Raw genomic sequence first — 15,668 nt, forward strand, 5'->3', positions numbered from 1 at the left:
GGGAGGAAGAAGGAAGGAAAGGAGAAAGGAAGGGAGGGAGCAAGAGAGGAAAAAAGAAGGAAGGAAGGTAGGCGGAAAGGAGGAAGAAGGAAGGAAGGAAGGATGGAGGGAAGGAAAGAAGGAAGGAAGGAAGGAAAGAAGGAACAGTCAAAATTTGACCCGGGAGGACGACAGGAAGGTTAAAATCTAGCGAGAAATGAAGAACAGTAACATCACATTACAGAAACGATGATGGCGACTAAATATGAATGTAAACAGCTGCAGTCAGACAGGAAGCTGGAGGCGTCTCTGACTTCTTCTTCTTCTTCTTCTTCTTCTCCTTCTTCTTCTTCTTTTATTACTATTCTTATTATCCAGGCAGTAATACGTCTAAATCTGAGCAGCAGTACCCAGAGGCAGAAAACCAATATCCCAACATACCTCAGCTAGACCTCAGAGGGAGGGAGGGAGGGAGGGAGAGAGGGAGGGAGGATGGAAGGGAGGGAGGGAGGGAGGGAGGGAGGGAGGAAGGAAGGTAGGAGGGAGGGAAGGAAGGTAGGAGGGAGGAAGGAAGGAAGGGAGGGAGGAAGAACGAAGGAAAGGAGGGAGGTAGAAGGAAGGAAAGGAGGGAGGAAGAGAGGAAAAAATGAGGAAGAAGGGAGGAAGGAAGGAAGGAAGGAAGGAAGGAAGGAAGGAAGAAGGAAGGTAGGAGGGAGGGAAGGAGGAAAGGAAGGAAGGAAGAAAGGAATGAAGGAAAGATGGAAAGGAGGAAGGAAGGGAGGGAGGAAGAAGGAAGGAAGATAGGAGGGAGGGAAGGGAGGGAGGAAGGAAGGAAGAAAGGAACGATGGAAAGGAGGAAGGAAGGGAGGGAGGAAGATGGAAGGAAAGGAGGAAGGGAGGGAGGAAGAAGGTAGGAGGGAGGAAGGTATTCTTCATTTCAGAGCTCAGAGAAAACACATCAAATATCATCAAATATACACTTTTTATTTATTTCACTTATCAGCTGGAAAATAAAAAAAATAGAAAATAGAAACACTTTTTTTTGTACTTATATAATAAAACTAGAAACAAAGCTACAGTTGTGCTTTAATGTTCAGCGTGTCTAAATACATTCTTCACTATAACAGCATGAGGAAATAAAACCAGGAAATAAATTAAAAACCTGATCTGAGAGGATTTAAACTAAACCTCCTGTTGTCCTCGAGTCAAGGGAGGGAGGAAAGGAGGAAGGAAGGAGGGAAGGGAGGGAGGGAGGAAGGGAGGGAGGGAGGAGGGAAGGAAGGAAGGAAGGAAGGGGGGGAAGGAAGGGAGGAAGAAGGAAGGAAGAGAAGGGAAGGGAGGGAGGGAGGAAGGGAAGAGAGGGGGGAGGAGGGGAGGAAGAAGGAAGGAAGAGAAGGGAAGGGAGGGAGGGAGGAAGGAAGGAAGGAAAGGTGGAAGGAGGGAGGAAGGGAGAAAGGAAGGAAGGAGGGAAGAGAGGGGGGAAGAAGGGAAGAGAGGGAGGAAGGGAGAAAGGAAGGAAGGAGGGAAGAGAGGGGGGAAGAAGGGAAGAGAGGGGGGAAGGGAGGGAGGAAGGAGAGAAGAGAGGGAGGAAGGAGGGAAGAGAGGGGGGAAGGAAGGAAGGAAGGAAGGAAGGAAGGGAGGAAGAAGGAAGGAAGAGAAGGGAAGGGAGGGAGGGAGGAAGGGAAGAGAGGGGGGAAGGGAGGGAGGAAGGAGAGAAGAGAGGGAGGAAGGAGGGAAGAGAGGGGGGAAGGAAGGAAGGAAGGAGAGAAGAGAGGGAGGAAGGAGGGAAGAGAGGGGGGAAGGGAGGGAGGAAGGAGGGAAGAGAGGGGGGAAGGAAGGAAGGAAGGAAGGAAGGAAGGAAGGAAAGGGGGAAGGAGGGGAGGAAGAAGGAAGGAAGAGAAGGGAAGGGAGGGAGGGAGGAAGGAAGGAAGGAAAGGTGGAAGGAGGGAGGAAGGGAGAAAGGAAGGAAGGAGGGAAGAGAGGGGGGAAGAAGGGAAGAGAGGGGGGAAGGGAGGGAGGAAGGAGGGAAGAGAGGGGGGAAGGAAGGAAGGAAGGAAAGGGGGAAGGAAGGAAGGAGGGAGGGAGGATGGAAGGGAGGGAGAAAGGAAAAGAGGAAGGAAGGAAAGAAGGACAAAGGAAGGGAGGAAGGTAGGGGGGAGGAAAGGAAAGAAGGAAGGGAGGAAGGAAGGAAAGGAAGGATGGAAGGAAGGAAAGAAGGAACAGTCAAAAGAGACAGGGTCAATTTGACCCGGGAGGACGACAGGAGGGTTAAGCTTTAATAACAACATATAGATATATCTGTGTGTGTGTGTGTGTGTGTGTGTGTGTGTGTGTGTGTGTGTGTGTGTGTGTGTGTGTGTGTGTGTGTGTGTAGTGTGTTGCTCCATTGGTCGACAGTCCTGCTGGTTCGTGACCCGTCCTCACGACCTTTGACCCTGCAGAGAAACACACAGATGAAAAGAGACAGAGTGAGAAAAGAGAAGTACCACATTCAGACACCAGGGGGCGCATTATCCTCACGGAGCAGCAGGATTAAGCTAGTAGCCGGCTAACTTCGGGGCTAATCCGGGAGTTCACACAGAGTTCAGTTGCCATAGTAACGAAGAGTGCAGAGCGGCCGTCATCACACATCTGACCACAAAGCGACGTCAGAGAAACCGAAAATACAACAACGTCCTCATGAAACAGCAACTTTTAACTCTTACATTCTGTTTCAGAAGAAGGAAGGAAAGGAGGGAGGGAAGAAGGAGAGAAGGAAGAAGGAAGGAAAGGAGAGAAGGGAGAAAGAAGGAAAGGAGAGAGGAAGAAGGAAGAAAGGAAGGAAGGAAGGAGGGAGGAAAGAAAGACAAGGAGGGAGGGACGGAGGGAGGAAAGAAAGAGAAGGAGGGAGAGAGGAAGGAAAGGAGGGAGGAAAGAAAGAGAGAAGGAGGGAGAGAGGAAGGAAAGGAGGGAGGAAGGAAGGGAGGAAAGGAGGGAGGGAGGAAAGAAAGAGAGAAGGAGGGAGGGAGGAAGGAAAGGAGGGAGGAAGGAATGAAGGAGGGAGGAAAGGAGGGAGGGAGGAAAGAAAGAGAGAAGGAGGGAGGGAGGAAGGAATGAAGGAAGAGAGGAAGAAAAGGAGGGAGGAAAGAAGAAAGGAGGGAGGAAGGAAAGAAGGAAGGAAAGGAGGGAGGAGGGAGGAAGGAAAGAAGGAAGAAGGAAGGAAAGGAGGGAGGACGGAAAAGAGAGAGGAAAGAAAAAAGGAGGGAGGAAAGAAAGAGAGAAGGAGGGAATTAAGGAAAGAAGGAAAGGAGGGAGGAAAGAAGGAAGGAAAGGAGGGAAGGAAGGAAAGAAGGAAGGAAAGGAGGGAAGAAGGAAGGAAAGAAGGAGGGAGGAAGGAGGGAGGAAAGAAAGAGAGAAGGAAGCAAGAAGGAAAGGAGGGAGGAAAGAAGGAAGGAAAGGAGGGAGGGAGTCATGTAAAGGGTTAAAAACAGACACGATCATAAAAAAAAAAAAGGTTGACAAACAGGAAGCTGACGTAGATCAGACATCTAGATCAGAAATCTAGATGACCGCCAAAATAAAAGCTGATTAAAAAAAAACAACTATGAGCGAAATGACACTGATGGAAAAATAACGTCGACTCATGAGGTCTGACCACACACACACACACACACACACACACACACACACACACACAGAGTAACACACACACACACACACACACACGGAGTAACACACACACACACCCACACACACACACACACACACACACACACGGAGACACACACAGACACACACACACATACACACAGACACACACACACACACACACACACACAGAGACACACACACAGAGACACACGCACGCACACTCTCATACACACACATAGAGAGAGAGACACACACACACAGGCACACACACACACACACACACACAGAGACACACACACAGAGACACACACACGCACACACACACACACACACACACTCTGTTAAGTCACACTGTTCCGAAACGTGACAGCGCTGACAGGAAGTGTGTGTGTGTGTGTGTGTGTGTGTGTGTGTGTGTGTGTGTGTGTCTATGTGGAGTGATAACAGGAATTTGGTTTCCGTGGTTTTTATTCATTCAGCCTTTTATAGTTTCATTTGTTTCACCGTCTAAAAGTTTACTGACCTGAAACATCAGACTGTCTCACGGCTAACTACCCCTAACTACCCCTAACTCACCCCTAACCCACCCTAACCCACCCTAACTACCCCTATCTTACCCTAACTACCCCTAACTCACCCCTAACCCACCCTAACCCACCCTAACTACCCCTATCTCACCCTAACCCACCCTAACTACCCCTAACTCACCCCTAACCCACCCTAACCCACCCTAACTACCCCTATCTCACCCTAACCCACCCTAACTCACCCCTAACCCACCCTAACCCACCCTAACTCACCCTAACTACCCCTAACTCACCCTAACCCACCCTAACAACCCCTAACTCACCCCTAACCCACCCTAACCCACCCTAACTACCCCTATCTCACCCTAACTACCCCTAACTCACCCTAACCCACCCTAACTACCCCTAACTCACCCCTAACCCACCCTAACCCACCCTAACTACCCCTATCTCACCCTAACTACCCCTAACTACCCCTAACTCACCCCTAACCCACCCTAACCCACCCTAACTACCCCTAACTCACCCCTAACCCACCCTAACCCACCCTAACTACCCCTATCTCACCCTAACCCACCCTAACTCACCCCTAACCCACCCTAACCCACCCTAACTACCCCTAACTCACCCCTAACCCACCCTAACCCACCCTAACTACCCCTATCTCACCCTAACTACCCCTAACTACCCCTAACTCACCCCTAACCCACCCTAACCCACCCTAACTACCCCTAACTCACCCCTAACCCACCCTAACCCACCCTAACTACCCCTATCTCACCCTAACCCACCCTAACTCACCCCTAACCCACCCTAACCCACCCTAACTCACCCTAACCCACCCTAACAACCCCTAACTCACCCCTAACCCACCCTAACTCATCCTAACCCACCCTAACTCACCCTAACTCACCCTAACTCACCCTAACTACCCCTAACTCACCCTAACCCACCCTAACTACCCCTAACTCACCCCTAACCCACCCTAACTCATCCTAACCCACCCTAACTCACCCTAACTCACCCTAACTCCCCCTAACCCACCCTAACTCACCCTAACCCACCCTAACTACCCCTAACTCACCCCTAACCCACCCTAACTCATCCTAACCCACCCTAACTCACCCTAACTCACCCTAACTCACCCTAACTCATCCTAACCCACCCTAACTACCCCTAACTACCCCTAACCCACCCTAACTCACCCTAACTACCCCTAACTACCCCTAACCCACCCTAACCCACCCTGACTACCCCTAACTACCCCTAACTCCCCCTAACTACCCCTAACCCACCCTAACTCACCCTAACTCCCCCTAACCCACCCTAATTACCCCTAACCCACCCCAACTACCCCTTACCCACCCTAACTCACCCTAACCCACCCTAACTCACCCTAACTCACCCTAACTCCCCCTAACTCCCCCTAACTACCCCTAACCCACCCTAACTCACCCTAATTACCCCTAACCCACCCTAACTACCCCTAACCCACCCTAACTCACCCTAACCCACCCTAACTCACCCTAACTCATCCTAACCCACCCTAACTACCCCTAACTACCCCTAACTACCCCTAACTCACCCCTAACCCACCCTAACTCATCCTAACCCACCCTAACTCACCCTAACTCACCCTAACTCCCCCTAACCCACCCTAACTACCCCTAACCCACCCTAACTCACCCTAACCCACCCTAACTCACCCTAACTCATCCTAACCCACCCTAACTACCCCTAACCCACCCTAACCCACCCTAACCCACCCTGACTACCCCTAACCTAAAAAACTACTTTATAAAGTTATTATCAAACATTTTACACTTAAATTAAAAACATAGAAAAGCCTCGATGACTCTAAATACTACATTACCCAGAAGCCTCGATGACTCTAAATACTACATTACCCAGAAGCCTCGATGACTCTAAATACTACATTACCCAGAAGCCTCGATGACTCTAAATACTACATTACCCAGAAGCCTCGATGACTCTAAATACTACATTACCCAGAAGCCTCGATGACTCTAAATACTACATTACCCAGAAGCCTCGATGACTCTAAATACTACATTACCCAGAAGCCTCGATGACTCTAAATACTACATTACCCAGAAGCCTCGTGGTGATCCTTTAAATACATAATAAATAAAAAGTGACTGACTCCAGTTTTAATCCTTCAGTTTGGTCGATGACTCTAAATACTACATTACCCACAATCCTCAGGTACTGTTCTTAACTGTAGTACAGTTAGAGGTACTTGTACTTTACTGTAGTACAGTTAGAGGTACTTGTACTTTACTGTAGTACAGTTTGAGGTACTAGTACTTAACTCTAGTACAGTTAGAAGTACTTGTACTTTACTGTAGTACAGTTAGAGGTACTACTATTTTACTGCAGTACAGTTTGAAGTACTTGTACTTTAATTTTAGTATGTAATGTATATTTTGGTGCCTCCTGCAGGTTAAACCTTCTATATTTTTTTTCCTCGGATGGGTTACGTGTTAAATCTATATTTTCTTTCCTAGGATGGGTTAGGGGTTAAATCTATATTTTCTTTCCTAGGATGGGGTAGGGGTTAAATCTATATCTTTTTTCCTAGGATGGTGAAGGATTAAATCTCATTCTTTAATATTTGTAAAAATCGTGTTTCTTACGTTTTTGTCGGGCAGAGCGACGGTGAGGCCGGCCGTGGTCCTGGCGCTCAGACTCAGCTTCTTCTTCCACAGATAATAAAACTCCACACACTGAGGGAGGGTCTTGGTCTGCACCTGAACGCAGCGACACAGCGAGACAGGAAGTGTGTAACAGCTGATAGTTTGAAGCGTGTTTCAGGACAAAGCGTTTTGAGACTCACGGCTTTCTGGACGCTCCTGAAGTCTCTCTGATGAAGCTGCAGAGATTTGACCATCAGCTTCCTCTCAGCTGGACTCCACCGGACACCACCTGCTGCACACAGGGAACAGTTCTTATAATATATCCTTCTTTCCTTCCTTCCTTCCTTCCTTCCTTGACCTGAGGACAACAGGAGAGTCTAATCTCTGCAGATTGTTGAAGTGTTGAGATCATGAGTCAGGTTTTTATCACTGTCCCCAAGTAGGAAGCAACCATCTCCAATCTGCTGTACTCTTGATCAAAGTTGGGCGAGCTGGTTGTGATATGTTTAAAAACAAACATTAAAAGTTTAAAATTAAGGCTGTCAGCGTTAACGCGTTAATCGCGATCAGATTAATGCAATCCATAACGCATTAATTCTTTTTAATCTCATTTTAATGTTGCAAGCCTTTTTGTCCCTTCTACTCCCCCGTAGACGGCTCCTCTAGCTGTAGCGCTATGCTTTGAAGTGGCCTCCTGCAGTAAACCTACCGCGCTGATGGAAAGTAAGAGAGCTACTGGACTTTTGAACGGCTTGTTTAACTTTAAAACACTTCCAGACGCTTCAGTTGACAAGTCAAAAGTAAAATGCAACCTGTGTCAAACGGAGTTTAACTACCACCGGAGTACGTGGAGTTTGAGTTAGCACCTCCACGCTAAACACCCAGGTGCAGCCAAGCCAGCCTCAGCTCCACCAAAGGACCATTTTGGAGTGTGGGAGTCGCAGCAGAGCCGTGATTGATTCCCAGTTAAGACACTCTGGTAAGAAATGCTTTACATTATGGGCTTAAAACTGCCTTCAAATGGAAAATAACAGGATTTTAAACATGCTATTCAAAACGCCATTAATCACGATTAACTATGGAAACTGCGATTAATCTCGATTAAAAATAATTAATCGTTTGACAGCCCTGTTTAAAATCAATTCTATAAAAGACAGGAAGCCAATGGAGGGAGTTAAGAACAGGAGTGATGTGCACACGTCTGTCAGTGTTGGTTAAAAGACGGGCAGCAGCATTTTGCACAAGTTGAAGGCGACTGAGAGAAGACTGGGAGACGCCGACATAAAGTGTATTGCAGTAGTCTAACCTTGAACTTATTAGGGCATGGATGGCTTTCTCGAGGTCGTGACAGCTTAAAAACAGTTTAACAAATACAGGTGTGTTTGTGTCGTGTAGATGTATGAAGAAGAAGAAGAAGAAGAAGAAGAAGAAGCAGCGGCTGACCTGACTGAGTTTCAGGAGTCGACAGCAGCTTCTCCACCGTCAGCTGGGAGATAAAAACAGCACAAACAGGAAGTTCAAAGTAACACTCATATTTTCCCCTTAGTGACAATCAGACTTTAACTGTAACTACTACTACTGTAACTAACATCATTCTAACCATGAAATACACGAGGAGTCTTACTCTGAAATCACCCTGTAGTGGTTTCATTAGACTCTAATTAAAACTGTGAGAGGAATAATCTCATCATCTTCTGTTCAGAGCTGAGATTATAAAAAAACTACTTTATAAAGTTATTCTCAAACATTTTACACTTAAATTAAAAACATAGAAAAGCCTCGATGACTCTAAATACTACATTACCCAGAAGCCTCGATGACTCTAAATACTACATTACCCAGAAGCCTCGATGACTCTAAATACTACATTACCCACAATCCTCAGGTACTGTTCTTAACTGTAGTACAGTTAGAGGTACTAGTACTTTACTGTAGTACAGTTAGAGGTACTAGTACTTTACTGTAGTACAGTTAGAGGTACTAATACTTTACTGCAGTACAGTTTGAGGTACTTGTACTTCACTGTAGTACAGTTAGAGGTACTTTTACTTCACTGTAGTACAGTTTGAGGTACTAGTACTTTACTGTAGTACAGTTAGAGGTACTAATACTTTACTGTAGTACAGTTTGAGGTACTTGTACTTTACTGTAGTACAGTTTGAGGTACTAGTACTTTACTGTAGTACAGTTTGAGGTACTTGTACTTTACTACAGTACAGTTAGAGGTACTAGTACTTTACTGTAGTACAGTTTGAGGTACTTGTACTTTACTGTAGTACAGTTAGAGGTACTAGTACTTTACTGTAGTACAGTTTGAGGTACTAGTACTTTACTGTAGTACAGTTTGAGGTACTTGTACTTTACTGTAGTACAGTTTGAGGTACTTGTACTTTACTACAGTACAGTTAGAGGTACTAGTACTTTACTGTAGTACAGTTTGAGGTACTTGTACTTTACTACAGTACAGTTTGAGGTACTTGTACTTTACTGTAGTACAGTTTGAGGTACTTGTACTTTACTGTAGTACAGTTAGAGGTACTAGTACTTTACTGTAGTACTGTTTGAGGTACTTGTACTTTACTGTAGTACAGTTAGAGGTACTAGTACTTTACTACAGTACAGTTAGAGGTACTAGTACTTTACTGTAGTACAGTTTGAGGTACTTGTACTTTACTACAGTACAGTTAGAGGTACTAGTACTTTACTGTAGTACAGTTTGAGGTACTTGTACTTTACTACAGTACAGTTTGAGGTACTTGTACTTTACTGTAGTACAGTTTGAGGTACTTGTACTTTACTGTAGTACAGTTTGAGGTACTAGTACTTTACTGTAGTACAGTTTGAGGTACTTGTACTTTACTGTAGTACAGTTTGAGGTACTTGTACTTTACTGTAGTACAGTTAGAGGTACTAGTACTTTACTGTAGTACAGTTTGAGGTACTAGTACTTTACTGTAGTACAGTTAGAGGTACTTTTACTTCACTGTAGTACAGTTTGAGGTACTAGTACTTTACTGTAGTACAGTTTGAGGTACTTGTACTTTACTACAGTACAGTTAGAGGTACTAGTACTTTACTGTAGTACAGTTTGAGGTACTTGTACTTTACTGTAGTACAGTTTGAGGTACTTGTACTTTACTGTAGTACAGTTTGAGGTACTTGTACTTTACTACAGTACAGTTAGAGGTACTAGTACTTTACTGTAGTACAGTTTGAGGTACTTGTACTTTACTGTAGTACAGTTAGAGGTACTAGTACTTTACTGTAGTACAGTTTGAGGTACTAGTACTTTACTGTAGTACAGTTTGAGGTACTTGTACTTTACTGTAGTACAGTTTGAGGTACTTGTACTTTACTACAGTACAGTTAGAGGTACTAGTACTTTACTGTAGTACAGTTTGAGGTACTAGTACGTTACTGTAGTACAGTTTGAGGTACTTGTACTTTACTGTAGTACAGTTAGAGGTACTAGTACTTTACTGTAGTACAGTTTGAGGTACTAGTACTTTACTGTAGTACAGTTAGAGGTACTTTTACTTCACTGTAGTACAGTTTGAGGTACTAGTACTTTACTACAGTACAGTTTGAGGTACTTGTACTTTACTGTAGTACAGTTAGAGGTACTAGTACTTTACTGTAGTACAGTTTGAGGTACTAGTACTTTACTGTAGTACAGTTTGAGGTACTTGTACTTTACTGCAGTACAGTTTGAGGTACTTGTACTTTACTACAGTACAGTTAGAGGTACTAGTACTTTACTGTAGTACAGTTTGAGGTACTAGTACTTTACTGTAGTACAGTTTGAGGTACTTGTACTTTACTGTAGTACAGTTAGAGGTACTAGTACTTTACTGTAGTACAGTTTGAGGTACTAGTACTTTACTGTAGTACAGTTAGAGGTACTTTTACTTCACTGTAGTACAGTTTGAGGTACTAGTACTTTACTGTAGTACAGTTAGAGGTACTAGTACTTTACTGTAGTACAGTTTGAGGTACTTGTACTTTACTACAGTACAGTTAGAGGTACTAGTACTTTACTGTAGTACAGTTTGAGGTACTTGTACTTTACTGTAGTACAGTTTGAGGTACTTGTACTTTACTGTAGTACAGTTTGAGGTACTAGTACTTTACTGTAGTACAGTTTGAGGTACTTGTACTTTACTACAGTACAGTTAGAGGTACTAGTACTTTACTGTAGTACAGTTTGAGGTACTTGTACTTTACTGTAGTACAGTTAGAGGTACTAGTACTTTACTGTAGTACAGTTTGAGGTACTAGTACTTTACTGTAGTACAGTTAGAGGTACTTGTACTTTACTGTAGTACAGTTTGAGGTACTTGTACTTTACTACAGTACAGTTAGAGGTACTAGTACTTTACTGTAGTACAGTTTGAGGTACTTGTACTTTACTACAGTACAGTTTGAGGTACTTGTACTTTACTGTAGTACAGTTTGAGGTACTTGTACTTTACTGTAGTACAGTTAGAGGTACTAGTACTTTACTGTAGTACAGTTTGAGGTACTAGTACTTTACTGTAGTACAGTTTGAGGTACTTGTACTTTACTACAGTACAGTTAGAGGTACTAGTACTTTACTGTAGTACAGTTTGAGGTACTAGTACTTTACTGTAGTACAGTTTGAGGTACTTGTACTTTACTGTAGTACAGTTAGAGGTACTTTTACTTCACTGTAGTACAGTTTGAGGTACTAGTACTTTACTGTAGTACAGTTTGAGGTACTTGTACTTTACTACAGTACAGTTAGAGGTACTAGTACTTTACTGTAGTACAGTTTGAGGTACTTGTACTTTACTGTAGTACAGTTTGAGGTACTTGTACTTTACTGTAGTACAGTTTGAGGTACTAGTACTTTACTGTAGTACAGTTTGAGGTACTTGTACTTTACTGTAGTACAGTTTGAGGTACTTGTACTTTACTACAGTACAGTTAGAGGTACTAGTACTTTACTGTAGTACAGTTTGAGGTACTAGTACTTTACTGTAGTACAGTTTGAGGTACTTGTACTTTACTGTAGTACAGTTTGAGGTACTTGTACTTTACTACAGTACAGTTAGAGGTACTAGTACTTTACTGTAGTACAGTTTGAGGTACTTGTACTTTACTGTAGTACAGTTTGAGGTACTTGTACTTTACTATAGTACAGTTAGAGGTACTAGTACTTTACTGTAGTACAGTTTGAGGTACTAGTACTTTACTGTAGTACTTTGACCCTGTAGTGGTTTCATTAGTCTCTATAATTAAAACTGTGAGAGGAGAGAACGGTGAATAATCTCTTCATCTTGTGTTGGCGTGCTGGTTCAGAGCTGGAGACAGGAAGTGGTGAACATATCGTGGGGACTGTACTTGTGGTTATTTTTAGGCGATATTTGAAATGGAGGTGTGAATGTCGATCATCGTCTCACAAAGTAACGTCTCGCTGAGCTAATAACGCACAAGCGGAAGTCGTTAAAGTCATTTTAAGAAGACGCAGCTGCTCTCTGAGGACTCACCAGTAACCATGACGATGCTGTTTAGTTTTATTTTGAAGGAACTGACTAGTTTTAGTGAATTTAACAAGTGAAGTAGTTTAAGTGTAGTTTTATTTTGAAGGAATTCCTTCCTCCTTCCTTCCTTCCCTCCTTCCTTCCTTCCTCATCTTTCTCATTTTTCTCCTTTTTCTCCTTTATCCTTCCTTTCTTCCTTCCTCCCTCCTTCCTTCCTTCCCTCCTTCCTTCCTTCCTCATCTTTCTCATTTTTCTCCTTTTTCTCCTTTATCCTTCCTTTCTTCCTTCCTCCCTCCTTCCTTCCTTCCTTCCTTCCTTCCCTTTCTCCTTTTTCTCCTTTATCCTTCCTCCCTCCTTCCTTCTTTCCTTCCCTCCTTCCTTCCTTCCTTCCTTCCTCATCTTTCTCCTTTTTCTCCTTTATCCTTCCTTTCTTCCTTCCTCCCTCCTTCCTTTCTTCCTTCCTTCCCTCTTTCCTTGCTTCCTTCCTTCCTTATCTTTTCCTTCCTTCCTCCTTCCTTCCTTCCCTCCTTCCTTCCTTCCCTCCTTCCTTATCTTTCTCCTTTTTCTCCTTTATCTTTCCTGCCTTCCTTCCTTCCTTCCTTCCTTCCTTCCTTCCTTCCTTCCCTCCTTCCTCCCTCTTCTTTATCTTCCTCCCTCCCTCTCCTTTATCTTCCTTCCTTCCTTCCTTCCTTCCTCCCTAGGTGGATAAAACATTTAATATCTATCATTCTTTTGTGGTTACACCATTTGACATTTTCAGGAGCATTCAGTCTTACTTTTGGTATTAAAAAAATGGTGCAAATGTCATTTAACAAACCTGAAGCTGCTTTTAAAACTAGTTTATGAATCATGTAAAAAAATAAGTATTAAATGTGGAGTTTGAACCAATCAGACGGAGAGATTCTTACCAGGAAGTCTCCTCTGCACTCTGATAGGATGTTGAGGGTGAACTCTGGGCTAGTCCCGCCCCCTGGCACCACGCCTGAGCACGCCATCGTCAGCAGAGCTTCCACTGGACCAACAAAGTGTCAATCATTAAGAAACCATTGATAAAGTGGGATGGAGGAAGGAAGGAAGGAAGGAAGGGAGGAAAGGAAATAAGGAAGGAAGGAAAGGAGGAAGGGAGGGAGAGAGGGAGAGAGTGAGGGAGGGAGGAAGGAGGGAAGGAAGGGAGTAAAGGAAAGAAGGCAGGGAGGAAGGAAGGAAGGAGAGAGAGGAAGGAACGACAGAAGGAAGAAAGGGGGAAGGAGGAAGGAAGGAAGGAAGGAAGGAAGGGAGGAAAGGAAATAAGTAAGGAAGGAAGGTTGGAGGGAGGGAGGGAGGAAAGAAGGTAGGAGGGTGGGAGGAAGTACAGAAGGAAGGAAGAAAGGGGGATGGAGGAGGGAAAGAAGGAAGGGAGGAAAGAGAGAAGAAGGAGAGAAGGAGAGAGGAAGGACAGATGGATGGAAGGAAGGAAGGAAGGAAGGAAGGAAGGAAGGAAGGAAGGAGAGAGAGGAAGGAATGACAGAAGGAAGAAAGGGGGATGGAGGAAGGAAGGAAGGAAGGAAGGAAGGTAGGAGGGTACAAAGTGTCAATCATTAAGCAACCATTGATAAAGTGATGATGATGATGATGATGATGACGATGATGAAGATAGTAATTGTGTCTCTACCTCTCTGCTGATTGGCAGGATCCTCCAACTCGTCTGATGGCGTCCACAGCTGCAGTGCATTGTGGGAGTCAGAGTGGGCGCGTTTCCTGTCCTGAAGGGGCGGGACTTCCACCTGGTAGCCCTGCCCCACGTTGATCCGCCTGTGATTGACAGGTCGAGGGGTTAACAGCTGATCGGAGAGTGACATCATCACCGGTAAAAAAAAAAAAAAAAAAAGAACGTCACTTTACTCACGGCTTATTGGTTCCTGATGAGTCAGAGGGAGGGGCCGTCTCCATGGAAACGACATCACTGAGTCCATCTGCCAATCAGAGACACACACATGAGCTTCATTATCCTCTCCTCCTCTCCTCCTCCTCTCCTCTCCTCCTCCTCTCCTCCTCTCCTCTCCTCCTCTCCTCCTCTCCTCCTCCACTCCTCCTCTCCTCTCCTCCTCCTCTCCTCCTCTCCTCCTCCTCTCCTCCTCTCCTCCTGTCCTCCTCCTCTCCTCTCCTCCTCCTCTCCTCCTCTCCTCCTCCTCTCCTCTCCTCCTCCTCTCCTCCTCTCTTCCTCCTCTCCTCCTCTCCTCCTCTCCTCCTCCACTCCTCCTCTCCTCTCCTCCTCTCCTCCTCCACTCCTCCTCTCCTCTCCTCCTCTCCTCCTCTCCTCCTCCACTCCTCCTCTCCTCTCCTCCTCTCCTCCTCTCCTCCTCTCCTCCTCCTCTCCTCTCCTCTCCTCCTCTCCTCCTCCTCTCCTCTCCTCCTCTCTTTAAATAGCCTGCTGGATAAACATCAGTCTCTCTGCAGCCCGTGTCTCAAACCAAACCTCCAGTCTCCTTTCTTCCTTCCTTCCTTTCTTCCTTCCTTCCATCCTTCTTTCCTTCCAACCTCCTGCCTCACTCTGTCCTTCCTTCCTTCCTTCCTTTCTTCCCTCCTTCCTTCCATCCTTCTTTCCTTCCAACCTCCAGCCTCTCTCTGTTTTTTCATCTGTCCTTCCTTCCTTTCTTCCTTCCTTCCTTCTTTCCTTCCAACCTCCAGCCTCACTCTGTCCTTCCTTCCTTCCTTCCTTTCTTCCCTCCTTCCTTCCATCCTTCTTTCCTTCCAACCTCCAGCCTCGCTCTGTTTTTTCATCTGTCCTTCCTTCCTTTCTTCCTTCCTTCCTTCTTTCCTTCCAACCTCCAGCCTCACTCTGTCCTTCCTTCCTTCCTTCCTTCTTTCCTTCCAACCTCCAGCCTCACTCTGTCCTTCCTTCCTTCCTTCCGTCCTTCCTTCCATCCTTCTTTCCTTCCAACCTCCAGTCTCTCTCTGTCCTTCCTTCCTTCCTTCCTTTCTTCCTTCCTTCCTTCCTTCCTTCCTTCCATCCTTCCTTCCATCCTTCTTTCCTTCCATCCTTCTTTCCTTCCAACCTCCAGTCTCTCTCTGTTTTTAACGCTTCACTCTCCAAGTCTCTGCAGCTCATCTACAACTCTTTAACTTCTCATCTAATCCATCTTCCTTTCCACCTGTCCTTCCTTCCTTTCTTCCTTCCTTCCTTCTTTCCTTCACTCAGCTCTCTGTCCTTCCCTCCTTCTTCCTCCTCCTTTCCTTCCTTCTTCCTTATTTCCTTTCCTCTCTTCCTTCCTTCTCCCTCCTCCTTCCTCCCTCCTTCCTTCCTCCCTCTTCCTTCCTCCCTCCTTTCCTTCCTCCCTTCCTTCCTTCCTCCCTCCTTTCCTTTCCTCCCTTCCTTCCTTCCTCCCTCCTTT

General features: G+C 45.2%; 1 protein-coding gene across 1 annotated transcript; it reads right to left on the bottom strand.

Annotated features, from left to right (window-relative positions):
* Positions 1-2,137: 2,137 nt before the first annotated feature.
* LOC128354304 (transcriptional-regulating factor 1-like) lies at positions 2,138-14,243 on the bottom strand. Its single transcript, XM_053314550.1, has 7 exons — positions 14,183-14,243; positions 13,949-14,088; positions 13,206-13,309; positions 8,237-8,279; positions 6,994-7,085; positions 6,794-6,907; positions 2,138-2,414 (listed from the first exon to the last, which is right to left on the bottom strand). Exons 1-7 carry the CDS (start codon positions 14,224-14,226, stop codon positions 2,400-2,402), a joined length of 552 nt encoding a protein of 183 aa, XP_053170525.1. The 5' UTR covers positions 14,227-14,243; the 3' UTR covers positions 2,138-2,399.
* Positions 14,244-15,668: the final 1,425 nt, after the last annotated feature.

The sequence above is a fragment of the Scomber japonicus genome, chromosome 24 (genome assembly GCF_027409825.1).
Source record: "Scomber japonicus isolate fScoJap1 chromosome 24, fScoJap1.pri, whole genome shotgun sequence".
Lineage (NCBI taxonomy): Eukaryota > Metazoa > Chordata > Actinopteri > Scombriformes > Scombridae > Scomber > Scomber japonicus.

Excerpts from the sequence above, each read along its gene's own strand:
- LOC128354304 (XM_053314550.1), bottom strand. The coding sequence starts at position 14,226 with ATGGAGACGGCCCCTCCCTCTGACTCATCAGGAACCAATAAGCC. Across the intron at positions 8,280-13,205 it reads AGTGCAGAGGAGACTTCCTG|CTGACGGTGGAGAAGCTGCT; the intron begins GTAAGAATCTCT and ends TTTATCTCCCAG. Across the intron at positions 6,908-6,993 it reads TCAGGAGCGTCCAGAAAGCC|GTGCAGACCAAGACCCTCCC; the intron begins GTGAGTCTCAAA and ends CGCTGCGTTCAG.